This window comes from the organism of the source record quoted next, unplaced genomic scaffold, assembly GCF_019419815.1.
Source record: "Pyrus x bretschneideri cultivar Hongxiangsu unplaced genomic scaffold, Pyrus_bretschneideri_v1 Contig65, whole genome shotgun sequence".
In the NCBI taxonomy this organism is placed as follows: domain Eukaryota; kingdom Viridiplantae; phylum Streptophyta; class Magnoliopsida; order Rosales; family Rosaceae; genus Pyrus; species Pyrus x bretschneideri.
The window spans coordinates 1237474-1263474 of NW_025999804.1; the positions used below are offsets into that span (position 1 = coordinate 1237474).

The following is a 26001-nucleotide window of genomic DNA, read 5'->3' on the forward strand; positions in this document are numbered from 1 at the left end:
ACTACCGGGGTCTTTGCACTTGGTAGGCAGTTTACGTTGCAAAACAGCGGACACATTCTCGCTTACCTTCACTACCTCTTTGTTTGCCCTTCTTCTCCTTGTATTGCATAGGTCCTTGAGGAATTTAGCATACTTTGGAACCTGTTTGATTGCATCGAGAAGCGGTATGTTCACTTGCACCTTCCGGAACGTTTCAAGAATGTCCTTCTCGCTTTCTTCCTTTTTTTCTTGCATGAACCTGCTAGGAAAAGGTACATTGGGCAGATTAGCACGTGAAGTACATGAATTTGAACTTAAATTACCTGATTTGGCCGAGTTAGGGTGATCTGCCTCAGGTTGTGTCGTCTTTTCATCTACTTTCTGGGCAGATTTGGGATTGTTTGGCTCGGTTCCAACTTCTTTTCCACCCCTTAGGGTGATGGCCTTGGCGGATTCGAATCCTCCCTTTGGATTGACTGTGGTTGAGCTAGGAAGCTTTCCTTGCTCTCTAATCTGTCCAAGGAACTCAGAAATCTGCCCTATTTGTTTCTTCATATCCATCATCTCCTTCTCGTTATTTGCTATCCAGTTGTTTTGATTTTGCAATCCCTACGAAATAGAGGTTAGTAATTGCATAGCTTGATCACTTTCCAAGGACGTACCTGAATGAGATGATGCCGAAGGTTGTTGGGGTTGTTAGGGTGCATACGGCTTGGAATAAAAACCAGGGGGGTTTGGCCTAAATCCTCCTTGTTGGGCAGCTTGTTGTGGCTCCCTCCATTTGAAGTTTGGATGGTCCCTCCATCCGGCATTGTAAGTGTTCGAGTATGGGTTGTTTTGATTTTGTCCTTGGAAACCAATTGCATTGGCAGATTCCCACCCACCATTCTCGATTAGTTGAGGGCACTTGTCGGATGGATGCCCTTGAATTGAGCACACGCCACAAACTTGGTGTTCTTGTGCTTTTGGACCAATCACAACCTGAGAAACAAGAGAATTAAGATTAGCAAGTTGTGATTGAATTTCAGAAATAGCACTCACCTCATTTACACTTTGTTGCCGTGGGGCTTCCCTTTGGCCCACTCCTTCATATTGTTGAGCGTTGAGCGCTCGGTTGGCTATGAGAATCTTGGCATCCCTTGGTGTTTTGTCCACCAATGCTCCTCCCGCTGATGCATCAAGCATTTGACGTTCGATAGGAAGGAGGCCCTCATAGAAATATTGAAGGAGAAGTTCCTCCTTCATTTGATGTTGAGGACATGAAGCTACAAGGCCCTTGAAGCGCTCATAATAAGCCGGGAATGTCTCACCATGATTCTGTTGAATACCACTAATTTTCTTCCGTAGGAGAATCACTCTCGAAGTAGGGAAGAATTTCTCCAAGAAAGCACGCTTCATACTCTCCCACGAAGTCACAGTTCCCGGGGCTAGTTCGTAGAGCCAATCTTTGGCCTTGTCCATAAGTGAAAATGGAAAGGCCTTCATCTTCAATATACTCCCATCCACATTGACGGGGGTCATGCTCGAACAAACCACCTCGAACTCCTTCAAGTGTTTGTTGGGGTCTTCCATAGACAAGCCATGGAACTTCGGAATATGGTGTAACAAACTGGATTTGAGTTCAAATTCCTCAGTCTTCCCCTCTGCAGCCGTGGGGTATTGGATACAAAGAGGCAATGCATTATCCAAACCCGAGGCCGAAAGCTCCTTGATGGTTCTATTATCTGCTGCCATGGCTTGTTCTTCTTCAAAAATCTGATCCGTGGGCTTTTCTTCTACACCTACTTCGTCTTCTTCAAGCCCAGGTTGTGGTGGAGGTTGTGGTGGCTCTTGTTGACTCCTCGTTCTCCTCAAAGTGCGTTCAAAATCACCGTTAAAGTCGGAGATGTTCTCTATAATAGGCCGAGAGCTACGAGTCATACACAGTACCTAAAAAACAAGGAAACAAACAAACTAAGAATCTGAAATAAGAATGCACGAAAAACAAAAAAAAATAAATAAATAAAGACAAAGGATTAGCAAAGTTGCTAATCCCCGGCAACAGCGCCAAAATTTGATGCGAAATTTACTTGACACTCAAATTAAACCCTCGTTTGACAATTGTAGTAGAATGGATAAGTGAGGGATCGTTCTAGACCGGGGATTAGGAGGGCTTGCTAAAACCTTCTAAATTGACTTAAAAACATAAAAACTAAATTAAAATACTCTTAACAAGACTACTATGACTCAGAATGGCTTTGAAAAACTCAAATTGTCTAAAACAATCAAATTGACTCAAATAGAAGCTAGAACTTGATTTAGACGAATTTGCAAGTGTTTATGACTCCAAAAGCTTAAAGATACAAAAAAATAAAACAAATACGAATGATTAAGACTCAACGAAATATGGGGGAAATGTGTTTGGACGATATTAAATTAAAAAGACAGAATATAATTAAAGGCAAAATGTAAATATGAATGTGATGAAAATATGGATGATGGAATAGCCAAGGGGTTCTTCTCCACACATGTTACACTTGCATACAATATTGATTCTCAGTTGGTCTTTCGATAAGTTGTGAAACTCAATGCTCCAAGTTAATTAGGTCCGCTTAAATTAACTTTCAGATTTCCCTAGATTCGTTGGATTGAATGGAATACGCATTACAACCAAATTATTCTTAATCAAAGTCCCTAACTATGGAATACGCATGATAGAGACATTCAACAAAGATCATTAAGTTCAACGGAAATCATAAACATCGACGAGGCATTCGTTACTATGGAATACGCATGAAACTTATGCCAAGAATTCATTTAACGCGATTGTTTATAAGCAACCTTCACTACTTGTGAATATAAGTTCATAACGATTAGGTGAAATTCACTTATATTCTAGCGTCATATTTATGCATGAAAATTAAGCGCGCATTCTTAATAAACATTCATAAATAAGTTATCAATCAAACGGTTAAACAAATTGAATCCACAACTTATGAAATTCCAACGAAAGTTAATCAATTCATATTGCAAATATAAACATAGTTTCGAATCACCCCCTACCTAAAGGGGGGTTTAGTTCCTCATAACTTTGAAATCAAAGAAACACCTAAACATTCCAACAACTCAAACTTGAATTGTATGAACGTTTAGGCACTCTTCTCTTCCATTACAAAACAAAGAAAATTGAATTTAAACATTGAAATCAAAGAAATACCTAAAGATTCCAACAACTCAAACTTGAATTGTATGAACGTTTAGGCACTCTTCTCTTCTTCGTTATTATGGCACAAGGTCTAAGGGATGTTGTTGGTGTGTTGAATGGATTGGGGAATTATGGAAATGGATGAGGAAAGATAGAAAATGGAAAGAAACCCACGGCAAGGCTTGGAATTTCAGGATGTGAAGATGGTGTGTGTTTGTGTTGTGGTGTGAGAAATGGAGAGATTTGAATGGGGAATGAATGAATGAATGCAAGGGTATTTATAGGAGGAGGGGAGATGTATATGGCTGTTTGTTTAAGGTGTTTGTGTGGAGGAATGATGGAAAAACAGCTAGGACAACATGTGAAAGCTGGAAAATAAAAGGGAAAGCTGGAATGTGGAATGGTGCCCACGGCAAAGTGTTGTTTGTTTGATGATGATGCATGTGATGGGTGGGAACAAAGGGGGAAACATGGCACAAGGGTGCTTGAGTGAATGATTGAATGTGCATGTGGATTAAAGAATGAGTGGTGGTGTAATGATGAAGTGAATGCATGTGGAATTGCAAGGAGGAAAGCTGAAATTGTGAAGGGAAGGCACGGCACAAGGTGTTTTGTAAAAGGGAAGATGGTGTGTGAATGCATGTGAAGATGCTAATAAATAATGCATGTAGGGTTAGGAAATAAAATCATAATTTAAAGGGGAATGATTAAAGGGTGTTGAAAGGTTTTGCATGGCTTTGAAGTGAATGTGGATTGGGCTAGAGTTTAAGTACATGAAATGGACCCAAATTGCTCCCCCTTGCATGGCAAGGAATGGTGTTTGTGTTAAGCCCAAGGCAAGGTGAATGTAATTGGGTTAGGGCCATTGTTTTGTGTCCTCAAGTGCTTACAAGGCCTTCAATTTCATCCAACACTTGGGCTCCAAGCATAAGCTATCCATCCCTAGTCCAATAGTGCTCCAAAACACTTCACAATGCATCCTTTCGTCAAACACGTCTTACTATCCTGAAAACACACAAAAGAAGCATAAAGGACTAAACTAACTAAAGAAACATAACGTAAATGTATGAGAACAAGCCATTTAAGTCGCATGAATATGCTCCTATCAAACTTTCCTACTTCAAGTCTTTAATTTCGTCCATCCTCTTGGCTCCAAGCATACGATATCCATTCCAATCTCTAATTTGCTCCAAAAGGCTCCAAAAGGCATCCTTTTGCATACCTTGCCCTTAGAACCTGAAAACACACAAAAGAAGCATAAAGGACTAAAATAACTAAAGAAACATAACGTAAATGCACGAGAGCAGGCCATTTAAGTCGCATGAATATGCTCCTATCAAACTCCCCCACACTTATCTTTTGCTAGTCCTCTAGCAAAACAGAAAGAAAAAAACAAAACAAAACGAAACGAAACAAAACAAGTAAAACACAACCTAAACCTTCCAACAATCGTCTCAGGGATTTCCAATGCACATGACATGTTAAAAATCATCATTCCCACAGATTTTAGTCATCTTCACACTTAAGTACATTCTTAATCATAATCACCACATACTATTTCACAATTAAGCATTTAAAACCATATTTTGAATGTAGTAACATGCCTTAGAGAATTTGCTCAATTCCTCACAAGATATGCACTCAATTTCACTCAGATTTTCTGACTACACACCCTACACTAAGTATATGTGAGAAGATTGATGTAAACATGAAAACGAACACTCACATATATGTATCACAAAGAACGCAATTTCTGGAGTTAAAAAGCATGTTTAGATATGATCTCATGAATGGAATGCTACTACTTAGACGCGAGAACCAGTGACACCATATGCTCATACCAAATTCAAACTCCACAATTGAAATGCACAACACTCAAGATAGAAGTCAAGGGTTGTAACGGGGCTTGGGGTATTGGCTCACAAGGAAAGGTAGGGATAAACAAAAGTTCTTTAAACAATAGCAAGCAAAGTAATGAAATTAAGGCTTAGAATTCACTTGGTATGCAGAAATCAACTTTTAGACATAAGGGGGAGATTCAACAACTCTTAGGGCCTAATTTATTGTTTTGGGCCCTTACTTCAACAAACAATACTTTTCAACTTTTTTTTTTTTTTTTTTTTTTCTCAAGCTCTTTTTTCTTTCTTTCTTTCTTTTCTCTTTTTTTTTATCTTTTCTTTTTCTTTTCTTTTGAATCTCAAAACATAAACACTTAAACATTCTCTCCCCCACACTTAATTTCTTTAATAATGTACTCAAAAGGAATTCAATTAAGTCATGCTCACTATCTTTTAAGAACAAGGGTGGGGATTGTCCTAAACTAGGCTAGGTGAGGAAACTGTGGGTAAACAAAGAATAAAGGCTAAACAAGGCTCAACGGGGTTAAAACTTACAACATATACGAAGTATGGGAAGTAAGTTTATTTGGCTATGGTGGTGGTCACTACACAACTTCTTCTTGAATATGTGTTATGCAAATCAATAACATGCTTTGAATGAAATGGGCATGAGTTCTAGCATTTGGAACTATATGATGAAACGCCTTCTAAGTAGTAACCAAGCAAAGAATAATGAGATCATGCAACGACTTTGGAAAACAAGAAATCACAGATTATACTCTCCAAAGAACGTTATAGGCTCAAGTCTCTCAGGGTTGTAGCGTTTGTTTGAGTTCCTTCCTTCAAGCATGTTACAAAAACGAATTTTTTTCTTTTATGATTGCCTGTGAAGTCATACATTATAACCATAACCAAGCATATACCAAGAGTAAATCAAACTTTTCTCTATGCTTATAACTTTTTTTAACCGTCATGCAATTACAAACCAAATCCTTGTCATTACGTTCGAAGGTTCCCTAAGACACAAACACACAAAAACAACTCAAAACACTCTTTTTAAGCTTTTCAAAACATTTTTTTTTTTTTTTTTTTTCAAATTTTTATGTGATTTTCGGAGTTATAAAAACAAACATACTAAAACACTCTAAAACAACTTAAAAACATCTTAAAACAGTAAGGAACAACATTTGAAGTTATGGGTGATAAAATCCCACGTATTTGCATTAAATATACTTAGTTACCCCCCCCACACTTAAATCAAACATTGTCCTCAATGTTTTAAGCATAGATTCACACAAAACATAAGTAAACACACAAAAAGCATTTAAACATACTAAACATGGCAAAATGTAATTAACAAAGAGAAGAGTTTAGGGACGCAAATCTGGTTATGGAGTGTAAATTCCATCTTCTCTTTGTTGATTGCATTGAGGCTTGATCTTGATGATTCCATAGGCTTACTCTCGAACTGGTTGCCGCCCATCATTGATTTTCCTTTGTGCTACTCTTGATCTGGGCAGCATGATTCTTTTGGTCTCCCCCGAAGGTCTGAGCTTACTCCTTTGGTCTGTTTCTTTGTTCAATCTTTCCAATTCGTATTGAAAAGGGTTGGAGGATAACTCAGCCCAAGTTTGTCTCCACATGCTTCAATGTATCATTTTCACTTGCCTTACTCGCTCCCCTTTGCAGAAGTGGTCCCTTCTCTGGAAGTGTATCAACCGTTGAAGATGACTACTCGAGAGCAACGCTAGGTAAGCAATAAGGAATAGATTCCAGGCAGTTGGCTCCAGATCGGAAGACTGACTCCAAGTGCCGGCTGATTGCTTCTTTTACTTTGCCATGCGAGTAAGAACAAGGACAAAGAAAAAGACAGGGAAAGAGCATGATATGAGATACTTTTGCTTTTGACCTTGATGATATGAGATACCTTTGCTTTTGAAGAAGCGGTGAATGAATCAGCATACTTCAATCCGCCGTTTCCTCCTGGGTCATCTGTACTCCAGGCATCTGGTATCATCTTTGGGGAAGAAGAAATTGAGTATTTCAAGAGGCTTTGTTGGAAGTACGCCCTCAGAGGCGAGAAAGAGTTGGGCATTTTCTTCAGGTTTGCCTTGCCATAAAAGACGAAGGTCGACATATATAGAGATAATATCAAGTGGTGGTACTGTTCTTTTACCCTTGTCGACAAATGTCTCTTCGATATCAGAACGACGCCTCTTCGATTTCTGAACAGGCGCCGCTTCGATTTCTGAACGACGCGTAGTAGTGCGGATGCGGCTCCTTTTGACAAAGCTGCACGCGTTTTCTGAAAAGCAGAGAAAGCGTCGCCGAACTTTGCGCTTGTCGGCTAAAGATGTGTAGTTGCGGTGATGGCCTCCACGTGTTGTCTGAAAAGCCGAGAAAGCGTTGCCTAAATTACGCCGGAAATTCTGGCTTTTTGAATCGGTGGACGCGTCGCCTTGGCTTTTTATAGAGCTATCGATCACAACAACAAACACACTCTGAAGATTTCCCATTCTTGAAAATCGACTCCGGCCCTATAATTGAAATTTAACTCCATCCCTTCTCTTTGAACACTTTTGAAAAATGGCAAACTCATCGAACCTTAGCTTGGAATTGAGCCTTAGTAGTGATACGGGCGCGCCGCGTCAAGGTAACGTATGGCGCCCTTCTTTCTTTTCTTCTAACGGTCCTCTCACAGGTGAAGACTCCGTGATGCAGGACGCCACAACAGCTACAATAGTAGCTAGGAACCTCCTCACTCCAAAAGATAGTAAGCTGCTGTCAGGACGGTCCGATGAGTTGGCCGTTCAAGAGTCCCTCGCACTTAGTGTTCAGTGTGCGAGTTCTGTGTCCAACATGGGCCAACGCCTGCTTGCCCGCTCCCGTCAGGTGGAATCATTGATGGCAGAGGTGGAAAGTCTCAAGCAGGAGATCCAGCAGCTTAAGTATGAGAATAGAAGTTTGCATGTGCTTGCAAATAACTATTCGTCGGGCATGAAGAGGAAGCTTGATGAACTGCAAGAGTCTGAAGGTCGGATTCAAAGTGACCGTCAAAGGTTTTCGTCTTTCCTCCAGAGGCACCTTTTTCCTAGGTCATCCAGCGTTTGGCCAAGTATTGAGGCCTGGAATGCTCTAGCTCCGATGACTTCCGCTCCGATGCCTCCCGCTTCTATTCCTCCCGCTTCGATGTCTTCTGCTTCGATGCCTTCCGCTCCGATGCCTTCTGCTCCGACGCCTTCTGCTCCGACGCCTCGTAGTGGGGCTTCAAGTAAACGCCCTCTGTGAAGGCTCCATCTTTCTTTGTTTAGCAGTGCCTATCAATAAATCAAACATTTTCTCAATGTTACAATCATAGACTCACACAATTAATAAACAAACAACAATAAATAAACAACCTAACAAGGCAGAAACGAAATAGCAACAAAGAGAAGAGTTTTTTTTTTTTTTTTAGGAATCTGGAATTAGAGTGCTTTCTAAGTCTTCCTTTGTTGAATGCATGGGTTGCCTCCCAAGTAGCGCTTGCTTTTACGTCTTGCAGCCGGACGGTACCTCCGTTTAAGCTTGACTAGGTTCCACGGCATGGAGGGGTACCTCCTCCACGACATGCTCCTCAAACATCTCGTAATAGGGCTTCAATCGATGCCCATTCACTTTGAATTCTTGCTGCGTCCTTGAACTTTTGATTTGCACTGCACCATGAGGGAAAACATTAGTGACAATAAAAGGACCAACCCATTTGGAACGCAACTTACCCGGAAACAACTGAAGGCGAGAATTGAACAACAACACTTTCTGCCCAATAGAGAACGTCTTGGCACGAATCATCTTGTCATGAAATGCCTTTGTTTTCTCCTTGTAAATCCGGGCATTCTCATATGCTTCATTTCGGATTTCATCAAGCTCACATAATTGAAGCTTCCTCTGTAAACCTGCGGCATCAAGGTCCATATTGAACGTTTTGACGGCCCAATGTGCACGATGCTCTAGTTCGACGGGAAGATGGCATGGCTTCCCATAGATGAGCCGAAAAGGTGACATCCCAATGGGGGTTTTGTAGGCAGTGCGATACGCCCACAATGCATCGTTTAAGCGCAAACTCCAATCCTTCCTTGTAGGCCCCACGGTCTTCTCAAGAATCTGCTTGATTTCCCTATTCGAAACCTCGGCTTGCCCGCTCGTTTGAGGATGATAAGGTGTGGCCACCTTATGTGTGACATTGTATTTCTTGAGCAACGCCTCGATGGTTCGATTACAAAAATGGGAACCTCCATCACTGATTAGCACTCGTGGCATTCCAAACCTTGCAAAAATGTTAGTTTTCACAAAATCTGCAACCACTCGAGAATCATTAGTTCGGGTGGCTTTTGCTTCCACCCATTTCGACACATAATCCACAGCAAGCAATATATAAATAAACCCATGTGACGAAGGAAAGGGACCCATAAAATCAATACCCCAAACATCAAAGATTTCAACACTAAAAATGGGGGTTTGCGGCATTTGCTGTTTAGGACCAATATTGCCCGTTCTTTGGCATCTATCACAAGACATGCAAAATGTTCTAGCATCCCTAAAGATGGTAGGCCAATAGAAACCACATTCTAACACCTTAAGTGCTGTTCTTTGAGTGCCAAAGTGTCCCCCACAAGCATAAGTGTGACAAAAGGTTAGAATAGCATTAAACTCAGAATCGTGCACACACCTACGTATAACTTGGTCAGGGCAATATTTCCATAAATACGGGTCATCCCACACATAAAACCGTGCCTCTTTCTTCAATTTATCACATTGGTGTTTAAGTAATTCACTAAGAACATGTTTAGACACCAAATAATTCACCAAATCAGCATACCATGGTTCACTTACCTTGACGGACATCAGTTGCTCATCTGGGAATGTCTCTATGATAGGCACGGCATCTTCCTCATGCACCATACGGCTTAAGTGGTCAGCCACCACGTTTTCACTTCCCTTCTTGTCCCGGATTTCGATATCGAACTCTTGGAGAAGAAGCATCCAACGAATAAGTCGTGGTTTGGCCTCCTTCTTGGTGAACAAATACTTCAATGCTGCATGGTCAGTATAAATAATAACCTTAGTACCAAGCAAATAAGAACGAAATTTATCTAAAGCAAATACAACAGCAAGAAGTTCTTTTTCAGTGGTAGAATAATTCAATTGTGCATCATTTAAAGTCCGAGAGGCATAATAGATAACATGCGGCCTCTTTTCCTTCCTTTGCCCCAAAACAGCTCCTAATGCATAATCGGAAGCATCGCACATAAGCTCAAAAGGAAGGCTCCAATCCGGTGGAACTATGATAGGGGCCGAAGTTAGTGTTTCCTTGAGGTGATTGAACGCCTTCTCACAGTCCTCGTTGAAGTCAAACGCCACATCTTTCTGGAGGAGACGGCAAAGAGGGTTTGAGATCTTGGAGAAGTCCTTGATAAATCGCCTATAAAATCCTGCATGACCAAGAAACGAACGAACCTCTCAAACGGAAGTAGAAGAGGGTAAGTAACGTATAAGATCTATTTTTGATTTATCCACTTCAATTCCTCTTTCTGAAACAATATGCCCTAGAACTATGCCTTGTCTAACCATAAAATGACATTTTTCCCAATTAAGCACAAGGTTAGTTTCTACACATCGTTTCAAAATCATTGTGAGATTTTCCAAACAACCATCAAATGAATCACCAAACACACTGAAATCATCCATAAATACCTCAATAATCTTTTCCACAAAATCTGAAAAGATACTTACCATGCACCTTTGAAACGTGGCCGGAGCATTGCATAAACCAAAAGGCATGCGACGATAAGCAAAAGTACCAAAGGGGCATGTGAAAGTTGTCTTTTCTTGGTCATCCGGCGCTATGACAATCTGATTATATCCAGAATAACCATCAAGGAAACAATAAAAAGAATGACCGGCTAACCTTTCAAGCATTTGATCAATGAACGGCAAAGGGAAGTGGTCCTTCCTTGTGGTGGCGTTGAGCTTCCTATAATCAATGCACACTCGCCAACCTGTTTGGATACGGGTTGGCACAAGCTCATTCTCAGCATTCTTCACCACTGTCACTCCGGACTTCTTTGGAACACATTGCACCGGTGACACCCAACGACTATCAGAGATCGGATAAATCACTCCACAATCAAGAAGTTTGATAATCTCCTTTTTCACAACTTCCATCATTGGAGGGTTGAGACGGCGCTGAGCCTCTCGAGTTGGTTTAGCCCCCTCCTCTAGAAGTATGCGATGCATGCACGTAGTCGGGCTAATTCCCCTAATATCGGCCAAAGTCCATCCAATGGCCGTCTTGTGCTCTTTCAACACTCGGATCAACTTCTCCTCCTCTATGGCCGTGAGTGATGAGGAGACAATGACGGGCAATGTCTCGTTGTCTCCCAAGAAGACGTACTTTAAATGATCGGGCAACGGTTTAAGCTCAAGTACGGGTGCCTGAATCACTGAGGGTAACAACTTATTAGTGGAAACTGAAATTGAAATTGGGTTGGAAGGCTTACCAAAGTGTTGTGGCAATGACTCAAGTGCAGCGACCATCTCGGCCTCATCTTCACTTCTAGGCACGGCAAAACCAGATTTTTGCCCAATTCCTTGTGCAATTGTTGTTTCAAGTGTATCCCTCTCCAAAGAATCGAGAAATTCCTGCGCCAAATCATCAATTATATCAATAGAAAAACAAGAATGATCGTCCTTAGGAAATTTAATACTTTCAGAAAGATTGAAATCAATGACTTCCCCATCAAATTCCATCGTTAACGTTCCTTTAAACACATCTATCTTGGTGCGGGCTGTCTTCATGAAGGGCCTCCCTAATAAAATCGGCAATGGGGTGGAATGGGGTGAATCCTCCATGTCAAGCAGAAATCCGCTGGGAAGATCAAATTATTCACCTGCACTAAGACATCTTCCAATACGCCCTTTGGATAGGCATTAGATCTATCGGCCAACTGAATAATCACACCATCATTTTTCAATTCACCAAGATTCATTGAAGCATAAATAGAGTATGGCATGACGTTAATTGAAGCTCCTAAGTCTAACATAGCATGTTCGAACTTAGTTTGACCAATAATACAAGGGATTGTAAAGCTACTTGGATCTTTGCATTTTGGTGGTAACTTTCTTTGTAAAACAGCGGAAACGTTCTCACTTACCCTTACTACCTTTTTATGTGACGCCCTCTTCCTTGTAGTGCACAATTCCTTCAAGAACTTAGCGTATTTGGGCACTTGCTTTATGGCATCTAGGAGCGGGATATTGACCTGAACTTTCCTAAACGTCTCAAGAATGTCTTTCTCATGCTCCTCCTTCTTTGTTTGCCTAAACCTGCCAGGAAAGGGCACGTTCAGTGGAATAGAACCTGACAAAGTCGAATTTGGACTTACCTTAGGCGTGTTGGACGGTTTTGGCACAATAGGGGGTTGCGGCAAAGTTTCTTTCACCCTTGCCGTGGCCTTCTTTGCTTGTTCCTCCTCTTCTTGCAGCAACATGTCCTCTTCTTGACTTGTTTTGGATGGCCTTGAGGTGGTTCCGACCTCCTTACCACTTCTCAACATGATTGCCTTGGCAGATTCGAATCCTCCTTTCGGAATCACCTGCGTTGAACTTGGTAACTTGCCTTGTTCTCTATTAAATTGCCCCATGAATTCAGCCATTTGTCCCATTTGTCTCTTCAACTCCTTCACCTCTTGAGCTTGATTCTGCACCTCATTGGTGTAATTGTGCATGTCCTTTGTTTGTTTTTCTTGCCCTTGCGCCAATGTAGTTAGCAATTGAATAACTTGAGAATTATCAAAAGACGAACCTGAGTTGTTTTGGGACGATGGTGGTTGGTTGGATTGGTATGGTCGCGGGAATCCAGGTGGGTTTTGTTGAAATCCCCTTTGTGGTGCAGATTGTTGGGCAGGTTGTTGTGCATCTCTCCATCTGAAATTTGGGTGGTCTCTCCAACCTGGATTATATGTGTTAGAATATGGATCGTTCCTTGGTTGGTTTTGATTCCCATAACCTATGGCATTGGCAGATTCCCATCCCCTATTCTCTATTAATTGAGGGCATGTCTCGGATGGATGCCCTTGCATTGTACACACGCCACACACTTGGTTTTCTTGTGATTTTGACCCCTTGACAACCTGAGACACGAGAGAAGTAAGATTAGCCAATTGTGACTGAATATCAGAAATTGCACTTACCTCATTCACACTTTGTTGTCGTGGCCCTTCTCTTTGTCCAACACCTTCATATTGTTGTGCATTTAGAGCACGGTTTGCAATTAGGGTCTTAGCTGCCATAGGTGTTTTGTCCACCAATGCACCTCCCGCTGAAGCATCGAGCATTTGCCTTTCAATGGGAAGAAGGCCCTCATAGAAGTATTGAAGGAGAAGCTCCTCCTTCATTTGATGTTGAGGACATGATGCAACAAGGGTTTTAAAACGCTCGTAGTATGCCGGAAAAGATTCTCCTTGACTTTGTTGGATTCCGCTAATTTTCTTCCTCAAGAGAATGACTTTTGAAGTAGGGAAGAACTTCTCCAAGAAGACTCTCTTCATGCTCTCCCAAGAAGTAACGGTCCCGGGTGCCAATTCATAAAGCCAATCCTTAGCCTTTTCCACAAGAGAGAATGGAAAAGCCTTCATCATTAGAATGTTCCCATCGACATTTATGGGTGTCATGCTCGAACAAACAACCTCGAACTCCTTGAGATGCTTGTTGGGATCTTCCATGGAAAGCCCATGGTACTTCGGAATGTGGTGCAACAAGCTTGACTTCAATTCGAATTCATCGGTCTTGTCTTGGGCAGCCGCGGGGTATTGAATGCAAAGAGGGGCTGCATTGGCCAAACCTGAGGCAGAAAGCTCTTTAATGGTTCGATTATCCACGGCCATGGTTGGTACTTCCTCTTTAACCCAATCCGTGGCTTCCTCTTCTACTTCAGGTTCGGGACTAGGAGGATTAGACTCTTGCAATTTCTTGTTCCTTCTCAAAGTCCTCTCGAAATCACCGTCAAAGTCGGAGATTTGCTCACGAACAGGTTGTGAGTTACGGGTCATAAACTAGTACCTACACACAAAAGTAAACAAGATAAGTAACCAACTTAATAGACTTGGCACAAGTAAGAAAACAAGTTGCCACACACGGTGCAAAAAAATTAAAACAAAACAGAAACTAAACGAAACAATTTAAACAAGACTCAAGACAATGGATTAGCAACTTTGCCAATCCCCGGCAACGGCGCCAAAATTTGATACGTGTATTATACGCACACAAACTAAACCCTATTTGTGTCAATTGTAGTAATGATGTAAGTAGGGATCGTTCTAACCGGGGATTAACTAGGGGTGCTAATCTATTTTGAATTGACTTGAAAACACAAAAAACTAAATGTAAAGACTCTTAACAAAACTACTATGACTCAGAATAGCTTTGAAAGACTCAAACTGCTTAAAACAATCAAATTGACTCAAATAGAAACTAGAACTTGATTTAGACGAATTTGAAAGTGTTTATGACTCCAAAAGCTTAAAGATACAAAAATAAAACAAATACGAATGATTAAGACTCAACGAAATATGGGGGAAATGTGTTTGGACGATATTAAATTAAAAAGACAGAATATAATTAAAGGCAAAATGTAAATATGAATGTGATGAAAATATGGATGATGGAATAGCCAAGGGGTTCTTCTCCACACATGTTACACTTGCATACAATATTGATTCTCAGTTGGTCTTTCGATAAGTTGTGAAACTCAATGCTCCAAGTTAATTAGGTCCGCTTAAATTAACTTTCAGATTTCCCTAAATTCGTTGGATTGAATGGAATACGCATTACAGCCAAATTATTCTTAATCAAAGTCCCTAACCATGGAATACGCATGATAGAGACATTCAACAAAGATCATTAAGTTCAATGAAAATTATAAGTGTTGACGAGGCATTCGTTACTATGGAATACGCATAAAACCTATGCCAATAATTCGTTTAACGCGATTGTTTATAAGCAACCTCCACTACTTGTGAATATAAGTTCATAACGATTAGGTGAAACTCACTTATATTCTAGCGTCATATTCATGCATGAAAATTAAGGTTGCAATCTCAATGAACATACATAAATAAGTTATCAATCAAACAGTTAAACGAATTGAATCCACAACTTATGAAATTCCAACCAAAAGTAATCAATTCATATTGCAAATATAAACATAGTTTCGAATCACCCCCTAGCTAAAGGGGGTTTAGTTCCTCATAACCTTGAAATCAAAGAAACAACTAAACATTCCAACAACTCAAACTTGAATTGTATGAACGTTTAGGCACTCTTCTCTTCCTCGTTGTTGTGGCACAAGGTCTAAGGTGAGCTTTGGGGATTATGTGAAGTGTTTTGGAGGGATGGGAAGTGGTTGGATAGTGGCTGAAATGGAGGATAAAAACTGCACAGATTGGAAGGATATGCACGGCAATGGATGTGTATTTGTGTTGTGTGTTGTGTTGTGAATGAGATGAGATGGAATGAATGAATGCTAGGGTATTTATAGGAGTAGTGGAGGGAACATAGGGCTGTTTGTTTAAGCATGCATGTGCAGGAATGTGGTGGAAAACAGCTAGGAAAGCTGGAAAGGAGAATGAATGCTACGGCAAAGACAGTTTTGTGAATGATGGCAGGTTGTGTGATGGTTTTGTTGTTGGTTAAAGCTTGTGAAAGCATGTGCAATGTGTGGTGGATGAATGAGATTGCATGTGGCTTTATGGTTGAATGATTTAAAGGGTGCATGTGGGTGGATATGTGGCTGAAAATGATGAATTAGACAACCTGGAAATGGCAAGGGAAATGCACGGATTAGACTTGTTGTTTGTGTGAAGTGTGTGTGAATGCATGTGAGTGGCTGATTTGTGTGTTGGGAAATCATGTGAATTAAAGGGATGAAGGTGGGTTATGCATGGCATGGGTAGTAGTGGAATGATAGCTAGGTTATGATGATGAATGCATGTGGAATTGCAAGGCGGAAAGGTGCAGAAAATGGAAGGGGATGCACGGCATTGGGTAGTGTTGTGTGATTTGTTTTGTGGTTAATGGGAATGTGGTTGAATGATTAAATGGACATGTGGGGTGTAATTGCAAAGGGAATGCAAAGTGAATGAATAATGAATGCATGTGCACTGTTTTTGGGAGAAAGGTGGCTGAATGTGCATGTGAATTAGGTTGTGAAAACATGTGGAATGTGGCTGGAATTGATGAGTAATGCACGGCTTTGTTGTTGGTTCTTTGGTGATGAATGCAATGATGAAATGGATGGGAGTGCATGTGGATTAGGTGGTGTAATGATGAAGTGGGAAGTGGAAGAATGTGGTTGGAAATGGCTAAGGGGATGCATGGCTAGGAAGAAGAATGAATGATGTGCATGTGTGTGAATGCATGTGGATTAGGTGGAAAGAGGTGGGTGTGCATGTGAGTTGAAATGCATATGTTTAAATGGTTGAAATGTGTAGATGATTATGAGTATGATAAGTGATAAGTGAATGATATGTTAAGTGAATGCTTTAAGTGTTTAAAATAGGGAACAAAGCCCTTCCTTGCATGGCAAGGAAGGGGGACACAAGGAAACACACGACAATGTCCTAAGGTTGCAAGGAATGTTGTTTTTGTGTTCTAAAATGCGTAGGAGTCTTCAATGATGCTTAAACATGAGGTCTTTTAGGATTTAACTTTCCTACTTCAAGTCTTTAATTTCGTCCATCCTCTTGGCTCCAAGCATATGATATCCATTCCAATCTCTAATTTGCTCCAAAAGGCTCCAAAAGGCATCCTTTTGCATACCTTGCCCTTAGAACCTGAAAACACACAAAAGAAGCATAAAGGACTAAAATAACTAAAGAAACATAACGTAAATGCACGAGAACAGGCCATTTAAGTCGCATGAATATGCTCCTATCAGAAAGCTCCTAGTGGATTGTGGGAGGCTCACTATTACCAAGCCCACCTCACAATGATGTGATGTTGGCTAGCAAAAATAATAATGAGAGGGTAAAGTTACCCATCTTGTGATTGCCCATCTAGTTGGCCTCTAGAGAACAATGCTTCACAATGATACGATGTTGGCACCATTTCTCTTAGTTAAGTTTTGACCTACCATGCTGGTTTGGATAGGGGTCCAAGTATGACATCACAATGATATGATATCAGCCATACTCGTTGCCTACCTTCACCACATCAAATGTTGAAATAGACTCCTCCTGAGTATAAGCACATACTTTGAACTCCTCCATGATAGGGTGAAGGCGGTATATGAGTCATAAACGATTGGAGCCTACCATGGTGGAAGGCCACAAAGAAGTGTTCAAAGCACCTCTCCGCTTTCAACTTAATATTGGATGTTGGTTCGATTTTAAGTCTCATCATTTTATTTATTTAATCATATTATACTAAATTGTGTCCTATTACAACTACTAGTCCAAGGTAAATGAAATTAGTAGCATATGATATCTCCACTATTCGTTTTCACAAAAAAAACAAATCAATATCAAAACAATTTTTCAAAATATTGGAGATATATATTACTACTAATTGTGTTCATTTTAGTTTAGTAGCATATGATACTCCCACTATTTGTTTTGAGAAAAACAAATCAATATCAAAAATGAATTTTTCAAATATTGGAAGTAACTACTGCTACTAAGGTTTTTGCATTCCTTTGAATTTGGACTTTATAGTTATCTTAAGCTCTTTGGATGACTATGGACTTATAAGGTTGATTCAACAATGAGCCAATATTGTTGAATTAGATCTAGGGAAGATTGTATCATTTTAATTACGTGCTTTCAATGCAACTAAAACATTTATCATTGAGCCATTAGAAACGAAAGACAATCATTCATTGCTAATTAGGGTGTTGGACCCAACAAATCTTTAATCTCATGTAAAACCCCTTTTAATATGTCTCCTTACCAATAGTTAAAGAAACTCTAGTCTAGTACTAGAAGGAATCAACTAATTGAAAGAGATAAAGAAGTAATAAGAATTACAAACCAATTTGTACAAATTCCTACAAATTACATATACTAAGAGGGAGAGAAAGATTAACGTCTAACGTGTTGTGGTCCAATTGAAATAGTAATTAAAACACATTCCCAAGGTTCAAACCATTTGAATTTAGCGGCCTTTCTCATAGCTTAATTATCGTTTAAGGCACCAGCCCATAGTCAACATTTTTCTAACTTTTTAATCCCATTAAATAATTAAATTGGAATGCAGCATAATCAATTAGATTTAGTACATATGGGCATAATTGTATGATAAGTTTAAACTGCAAACAAAATTAAAATCAAAATATTTTTTCCTCTAGGGAGGTGGGGCCGAAATGCAAATATAGAAAGTTAGGGGTCAAACCGCAAATACTAGAAAGTATAATCAACTTTTTAAAATTGCAAAATAGCCAATAAAGGACTCATCATTAGGGTAGGCTGGTTATGATGATGGGGAGAGGAAGAAGGTCAAACTTTTTCCCTTAATTTCAAAAGAAAGTAAGAGCCCATACTTTTTCTTGTCACCTTTTGTACTTGTTGACTTTAAAGGTATGGTTAGGGTATGGCCTCCTAGTCTTGTCTAGGATGGAGTAAATCTAGGGAAAGCTTTTGATAGAAAGTTTAATACCTAAATTCAAAATCAAAGTATGAACACAAGAACATAGATATGAACACCAAGAACAAAACCATGAAAACAATTTCAAGATTTGCACTTTATTGGTGGTTTTTCAAACCAAAAACAAATATGACAAGGCCTTGTCTTTCTAGCTTAAAAGTGTGTGTGTGTGACTCAAAATAAAACACAAACACTAGCCAAACCAAAACCGTGCCCTCTCCTATGTTACAAAAGCCCCAAATTTTGTTCAAAAAACTCACTCTTCATTCATGTATCCAAAACACTTTTGGCATACATAACCTTTTCAACTCTTGAAACACATTTTTCAACACTTGAAAAAAAAAAGATCAACATATTTAGAATGAAGAAATAATATGTCAAACATAAAATAAAAACCCATATGCATAAAATCCAAAAGGACACATCAAATATAAACCTTTGGCTCTTGATATCACTTGAAGGAAATTATGATATTTATAGTGGGATTTCTAGTGACTAGCATGCATATACAATTCTAAGTTTATATACATAAGCAACAGAAGCATATTATCACATATTATCAAAGCTATAGTCATGCAAATCCACTTCAAGAAACATAGGTTCATACATGATGCATCAAACAAAATATGGAAGAAAAAAGTGAAGGTTGAGTTTCATACCTCTTGATCTAGACTTTAGACCAAGGACAGACCACCTCTAAGCTCTTTGTTCTTGGAGCTCCTTGAGTTTAGCCTCCCTCCTAGTTTCCTCCACCTTGATAGATTTGGAGCTCCTTTGATTCTCCACTAGTCTCCAAAGTAAAAGACCTCTAAAGATCCACACCCACTAGTGTAGTGAGATGGATGTTGGAATAACCAAAAAGGGAAGAGATGATTAGCTATATCCCTCTTTGGTGGCCGGCTATGTATGTGTGTAGAGAGAGAGAGAGAGACATGTTTTTGTCTTGTTGAAAAGTTCACATGAAAAACCCTTATGAAACTTTTTCATTAAATTCCTTTATAAAGGTAAAAGAAGTAAGTCAACTAATTGACTCTTTCTCTCTCTTCTTTCCTCATCTTTGGCCGGCCCTTTAGTGTTGATTTAGGCTTTGGGTTTTTATCATTTCAAGTTATCCTATGCTTGAAAAAAAAAGCCCAATGGGTTGGGCCCGAATGAACCCGAACTTTTCTTTAAGCCCGAAACGATCTTTCATCGCTTCTATGATTTCTTTAGACTTTATAATTAATCATAACACCTAATTAATCCAATTAATTAATTCCATCATCCTTTAGTTGTCTCACCACAAGAGTGTATCCGTGTACAATTGTTTAAGGTTCTAATTAGCGAGGCAGTTAGGTGAGTGGTATCAATCCAATTGATTAGTATTTATCCAATCACTTAGTGAATTAAAACTTACTTTTAATTCTCCTTCTTCTTTGATGACTACTTATTTAATCATCTAGGAGAACCCACAAGCCATGAGTGACATCTAACCATATATCATGGCTACCCAAGCTAATGTAGAATTTGGTCGAAGAACCTATTCAGTTGGAATTACAATGTAATTCAATCATTCTCTAATACACTACTCACAATCACATTACTAGGGTATGGATACTTAATGTCAAACCCCTAATGTGGTTATACCGAGTTATATGATTCAATTGAGTCGTATAGGAATGCCTTCCATCGTTACGCTCGATACTTCGGCCAAAGATTCTTGAATCATATCTTAGAGTATTCTTCCTCTCTTAACGAGGATTAGAGATCCCTTTTTTATCATTCACATGCCTTTGAGAATAAATCAGTGACCCCAACAATGCATAAAACACATCCAAGATGAGATATGGTCACGTCTCATTATCAAATGATCAGCAACGTATCCCCAAGACAATTATGATGTCTCAGGTCAAAGGATTACTTACATTATTCCAACCAGTAGAGTTACTTGCTTGACATGTGAGTAGACCTCTATGCAAGTACTCTCGTTTTAATTGTATTTAGTGAACTTATTCCTTTAATGAGCACCTACATACTTGTCTTAGTGTCACTACACGAATAGCTTGAGACTTTCCATCCTTCCCATTTGAAGTAGACATAGTACGTACTAGTGTATCCAGAGTGTCAGTGTCATTCTAACAATCATATGACTAGGAACCTTTTTGGACATTATGGTTATGTGAAGAAGGTCTCTGTAATCTAACGTCTCTAGATTACTTCTTCCATCGATCCATTGTCCATGGACTCACTAATTTTGGACGTATATTGTTCATTGAGATAGTCTTAATAAGTGACTTTGCCTTTTACTGTATTAGAGTTATCTATACATACGGACATTGTCCTGAAAGGTTTCTTCCAAAGATTGACTTTCAGCGCATAACTCCAACAAGACTCGATTCTGTCTTGGTCTCGAGATAGAGCATTGTTCAGATGGAATCCTAGTACATCAATCAAACTATGCCCATAAGTTGTTGTGCCGCTTTAATGAGGATAAAATGAAGCCTTCAAGTACTCCTATGGTCGTTCAATCGCTAGATGCAAAACGAGATTCCTTCTGTCCAAAGGAGGATGATGAAGAGATTTTGGAGCCTAAAGGTCCCTATCTAAGTGCGGTAGGCGCTTTATTGTACTTAGCTCAATGCACTAGACTCAACATCTCCTTCCTTGTTAATCTTTTAGCAAGATATAGTAATGCACCTAGACGCAGACACTAGACAAGCGTGAAAGACATTTTCCGTTACCTTAAGGGTACTACGGATCCTCGAGTGATGCCGTACCCTTTGCTACTCAAGTCAATTCTCGCCTTGTTGGTTATGCTGACGTAGGATACATATCTGATCCGCACAAGGCACATTCTCAAACAGTTTATGTCTTTACCGTTGGAGGCACTGCAATCTCTTGGAGGTCAACTAAACAGACCTTAGTTGCCACTTTGTCTAACCATGCTGAAATTCTCGCCTTACATGAAGCAACTCAGGAATGCTTTTGGTTGAGAGCAGTTGTGGGCCATATTCGAAGCTTATGCGATCGTTATCCCACCATTGATGTCCCGAAAACGATCTTTGAAGACAATGCAGCATGCATCGAACAACTCAAGAAGGGTTACATCGAATGAGACAACACCAAGCACATTGCGTCGAAGTTCTTCTTTTCACATCAACAACAAGAGCATCAGAAGATTGAAATCACGAATCTGTTCACATGACAATTTGGCCGACCTTTTCACCAAATCACTGCCTAAGACGACGTTTCAGAAGCTTGCTCATGGAATTGGTATGCGTAAACTTTTTGAGTTGTAACTTTGCTATTTCTCTTTGGAATTGTGTTAAACTCAGGGGGAGTATCCTGAGGATACTTGCTTGATCTTAATGTACTCTTTTTCCCTAAGATTAGGAGCATTTTTACCACTGGGTTTTTGCTACCTAACCAGGTTTTAACGAGGCACCCACCTTGGGCTGGTGATATCCCTGATGATGTCCCATAGACGTTTCTTTTGACTTTGCATTTCTCACACATTTCCTTAGACTATGGATTTTGTCCCTCCTTTGGTTTTTGCCATAGCCTTAGGGTTTTTTTAGTGAGAATTACTTACTTATGTAAGTTCCTACCTTATTGAGAATAAGCGTTGTTCCTTAGAATTAGTGTCAACGAGTTGACTCCCTCAACTTCTGCATGATGTTGAATCTACTTTGAGTATTTACACACTCAAGGGGGAGTGTTGTAAACTTTCCTAGTTTAAGTGTGATTGTGTAAATCCTAGAGTAGATTTGATTCTAGTAATCCTTTCCTATTACAACTTGTATTCCTTGGGGATGAAGGAATATCTTCTCTCCCTTTACTACTATAAATAAAGGCACAACGTAGGAGGGATAACACACACATTTCCCTACAATTCTACAAACACATCTCTCTCTATTTCTCTACCCTTGCCGTTGGCCCTATTGTTTTTGTTGGATAAAATAGGCTACAACAGGTATTGCTTACTGTACCCGATGGTGGTGAAGGAGTGACCTTAACGGGTAGATAAGAAAGATAATGGAGATAGGAGATAGAGATGGAAAAATATTGAGTTAGTGGTCCGACAAATTTCAAATGAAGGCCGGAGGATAAGAAAGAAGGATGGAGTGTGGACTAAGGGGACATATAGGGGGAGAGGGAGAGAGAGGGAGAAGAAGAGAGAGAAGGAGACAGAGGGAGAGAGAGAGAGAGAGAGAGAGAGAGAGAGAGAGAGAGAGAGAGGGAGAGAGAGAGGGAGCTGTCAAAACTTTTAGATTAAAAAATTATGAAATTTTGAAAACTTTGTCGCCCAAACCCAGACCAAACCCTAGTTGCATTTTGGTGATGAAATATGGTTATTGTCACTGAAAGTGACATTATCCGACAAACTTTCTTGTCACTTAATATTATAAGATAATATTCTTGCGTGATGAACATATGTTTATTGCCAAGAGTTTTCCACATTTTTTTTATATGTTGTTTTAATTTTATTGACTATTTTTTTTGGAAAGTGTTATTGGCACTCCAAAAATTTCATTCTACACTCCTCACAAGTGTATTTTTCTTTCCTAATATAGAAAGTTTGGAGTGTAGAATGAGATTTTTGGAGTGCTAATAACAACTCCCTTTTTTTTTAATATAATTCTAATACAAATTAAGCAAATAAAATATTTAAATTGATAAAATATTATTTTAATCCGGATGCAAATTAAGCAAATTAGTCGATTTGATATATTTAAAGCGTACATACAAACCACATAAAATATTATTATCTCAATCCAAATAAGCAGTTGTTGGAACCAAATTCGCTAACCGCCACAAGTGGTATAGATGCATAAATCGTAGTGACTTGTAAAAGAGTAGACAACCATGCACAGGCCAGAGACCGGGGAGGGGGATGTACCGGCCAAAGACTCTTCGGCGGTCAAGCTAAGTAAGTTACAACTCAAGTGATGGGCAAGAGAGTAGAGTGCGATAATTGTGCTACCAAAGATGACCCTAGAAGGGCGTATTTATACCAGTCAGGAGAGAAATTTTTTTTATGATAAATTCTGTATTAAACCGGAGAATCCCATTGGATATCTAGGAGTAGATATTGCATCCTCTTGGAAGTGATTACTTATGGCACAAGGCAATTCCTAGATTGTAGGAACCAAGGATATAGAAAACCTAGCTAATTCTGTGCTGTATCAGGTTCCCATGTCTTGCGAAACAAGCATGATCAATAAAGGATGAGAAATTCTAATTAAGTTTTTTAAACATTATTATAGGTTGTGTACAACATTACGAAAACCTAGATGAGATATTCTAATTAAAGTTTGTCAAATATCCGAAGAGTAACACAAATGTAAAATTTAACTAGAACTCGGTACGTCGAGCTATGCACGCTGTGATTAAAAAAAATTATCGTATGGAATCGTGTGCATAAATGCTTGCATACTGAAAAGGAAAAACTCTTCCTTTTAAGAGGATATACAAACATTAAAAGTGATTTGATAACTTACCATCTCACCCCTTTTTCAAATTAAATCGTCATAACTAATTACCACTATCTTCCAAGATGCATTTTTTAATTTCATTCCATATCAACATTGCACCCATGATGTGTTTGTGGATGATGATAGTCGTATCACTGTTTTCGACGTATCTATTTATACCCTTAGGTGGGAGCAGTCAGGAGTGTAGAGCATTAGACTATCATCAACCATGACTAGAAATAAGGTCAAGCTTGCATGGATAGTGAATGATAATGCTAGAAAATCTAGCTTTAGAAAGAGAAATGCATGCTTGGTGAAGAAAATGAGTGAACTAACCACCTTATGCGACATCAGTGCATTTATCATTGTTTATGGCGAAGACGGTGAGGAGCCAACCGTGTGGCCGGATCGCACGGTGGTGGAACGATTGATTGCAAGGTTTCAAAGCATACCAGATCTCGAGCGGTGGAAGAAAATGATGAGCCAAGAGACTTACCTGAAGGACAGGGCAGCCAAAATGCAAGAGCAAATCAGAAAGATTATGAAAAAGAACAATGAGCTGAACACAAATAATGTCTTGCACCAAATTATTGAAAAAGGTAAGCCCCTGTTTGAATTTGATGATAATGATCTAACTGGCGTGGTTTTTTCTTTAGAGGAGAGGATGAAAGAAATCCAAAAACGTATCGATTATTTTGAGCAGGAGAATCCTAATCATCCTCCAAGTACTCCTTCACAAGGGGGTGGAGATCAGTCAGAAATGATAAGCCAAATTGGAAGTGATTTTCCCGAGTCTTTGTTTATGTACAAAGACCTGGGAAAGCAAATTCAGAACAATTATGGTCCTACTATTAGTGTTAGGAGTGACATCGTGATACCACCAAGCTCGCTCTTTGGTAATTTTACTATTGCAAATGACATGGGGATGCCTTTTTGGAACTTGGGAGGCAATTGTGATGGAAGTGATTTAGGGTTGCCTAAGAAAATAAGGAGTGTTGAAGGTCCTAGAAGTGGCGTTGGGGATAACATGGGGGTCCATAGTGGATTCTTCAAATATCAAAACTATGTTGGAAGTGACAACAAATATGGAAATTACAAGGAGAGTCGTCCTTTTTGCGATTGGGGAGTTGGTGGGGATGGAAGCGATAAAAGCTTGACTTTGATGAATTCTGAAGGCATGAATGGTGGAACTGGGATGGAGCAAGAGGTTTTTCCTAGTTATGCGATTAAAGCTGCAGGTATTACTAGTAATGTGGGAAGTGATCTAGGGCTCGGTATGACGTCTTACAATGAGGATACTGGATTTCGTATTGGGGACGACAAGGCTGGATCAAACAATGGAGTATTTGGGCATTTGCCACATCAATTCAACATTGGAGTCCGTACGGAAAGTCATATGGATCTGCCTTCTGCATCTTTTGGAGGTAATGGTGCTGGAAGCGATGTAGGGCTACTCCAAGGACTATTTGCAGGTAGCAACGCTGGGAGTGATGTTGGGCATCCTTATGATGTTAGCCAAAGTTGGCAGTTTCCCTTTTCTTCACCTTGAATTGCAGTGCTTTTCTACATTGTTGTTCGATATCTTCAATTAGCATATGCAGGAGTTTATCTTTAATTAATGTAATAAATGTCAAGTGGGAGGAGCTCTTTTTTTTTCTTTGGTCAATTGTCCTCCTTGTAGGAGGTTTTTATGCCGAAGGTTCATTTTACAGAGATCCAAGCTTTCTCAGTCTTCTTTTTCTTCCATTGTCTCTCTTTGTAATCTGCTGCTTATTGAATGAATTTTAGAACTTCAATAGAACAAATTGAGAAATCATTGTACATTGATTGACAGTTATGGTTTAATTGTAGCAATCATCTTTGAACTTATACC

The 26001-nt window shown here is 39.5% G+C and overlaps 1 protein-coding gene across 1 annotated transcript; it reads left to right on the forward strand.

Moving 5' to 3' along the window:
* Positions 1–24357: 24357 nt before the first annotated feature.
* LOC103935746 (MADS-box transcription factor PHERES 2-like) lies at positions 24358–25677 on the forward strand. Its single transcript, XM_009345551.2, has one exon. It carries the CDS (start codon positions 24358–24360, stop codon positions 25675–25677), a length of 1320 nt encoding a protein of 439 aa, XP_009343826.2.
* Positions 25678–26001: the final 324 nt, after the last annotated feature.